This window comes from Penaeus monodon, chromosome 22 (assembly GCF_015228065.2).
Source record: "Penaeus monodon isolate SGIC_2016 chromosome 22, NSTDA_Pmon_1, whole genome shotgun sequence".
NCBI classification, from domain to species: Eukaryota; Metazoa; Arthropoda; class Malacostraca; order Decapoda; family Penaeidae; genus Penaeus; species Penaeus monodon.
In genome coordinates, this window is record NC_051407.1 from 7,982,415 (window position 1) to 7,983,109 (window position 695).

The 695-nt window shown below is 48.9% G+C and overlaps 1 protein-coding gene across 1 annotated transcript in view; it reads right to left on the reverse strand.

Annotated features, from left to right (window-relative positions):
- LOC119587303 (pupal cuticle protein 36-like) overlaps positions 1-695 on the reverse strand; it is a 2,627-nt gene continuing 1,932 nt past the window's right edge. Inside the window, exon 2 of the mRNA XM_037936054.1 lies at positions 1-695. This exon is cut by the window's right edge and continues 172 nt beyond it. Within this exon, the coding sequence (XP_037791982.1) occupies positions 111-695 (585 nt within the window). The 3' untranslated portion in view covers positions 1-110.

Below are 695 nucleotides of genomic sequence, written 5' to 3' on the forward strand. Positions count from 1 at the left end.
AGTCTTAGGGGAAAAATAATCAATTTTTTAAAACTTGTTTATATAATACAACTTTGACATTAAAAGATATTTATACATTAAAATGACGCCAATACATATGATTCAAATATCTATGGCGTAGAATAGGCATTTGAAGGTGCTGGAAGACTGTAGCCACCACCAAGGCCGTTTCCAGCGGAACCACCGCCAAATCTACCACCGGAACCACCACCAAATCCGCCTCCGGAACCGCTTCCGAATCCGCCGCCAGAACCACCGCCAAATCCGCCTGCTCCTCCGCCTCCGCCGATGACTTGTCCTCCGCCGTTGGCAGCCGCTTGGAGAGCAGTCTGGAGATCAACTCCAATGGGCAGCTGAGGGTTATCTCCTTCAGCATAGTTAACGAAGTAAACCTCAGGGTTGGACGGTGGAGGAGCTGTCACTTCGATCACTTGCTGTCCTCCTCCTCCATCGTCCTTGTTCAGGACGTACACCACGCTCTGTTGCCTTGGTGGAGGAACGATGATTGGCTCAGGCGCTGCTCCCTTCTCAGGAACGCGGACGAATAGTATGTTGTGGTCGATTCTTGGTGGAGGAATATTTGGTGGTGGACCACTTTCTTCTTCCTGTTCGGAAGCGTCATAGACAAATACGTTGCGTGAAATTATAGGAATGACACAGAACCCATCAACATGAAGAACCTCTCCCTCATTGCA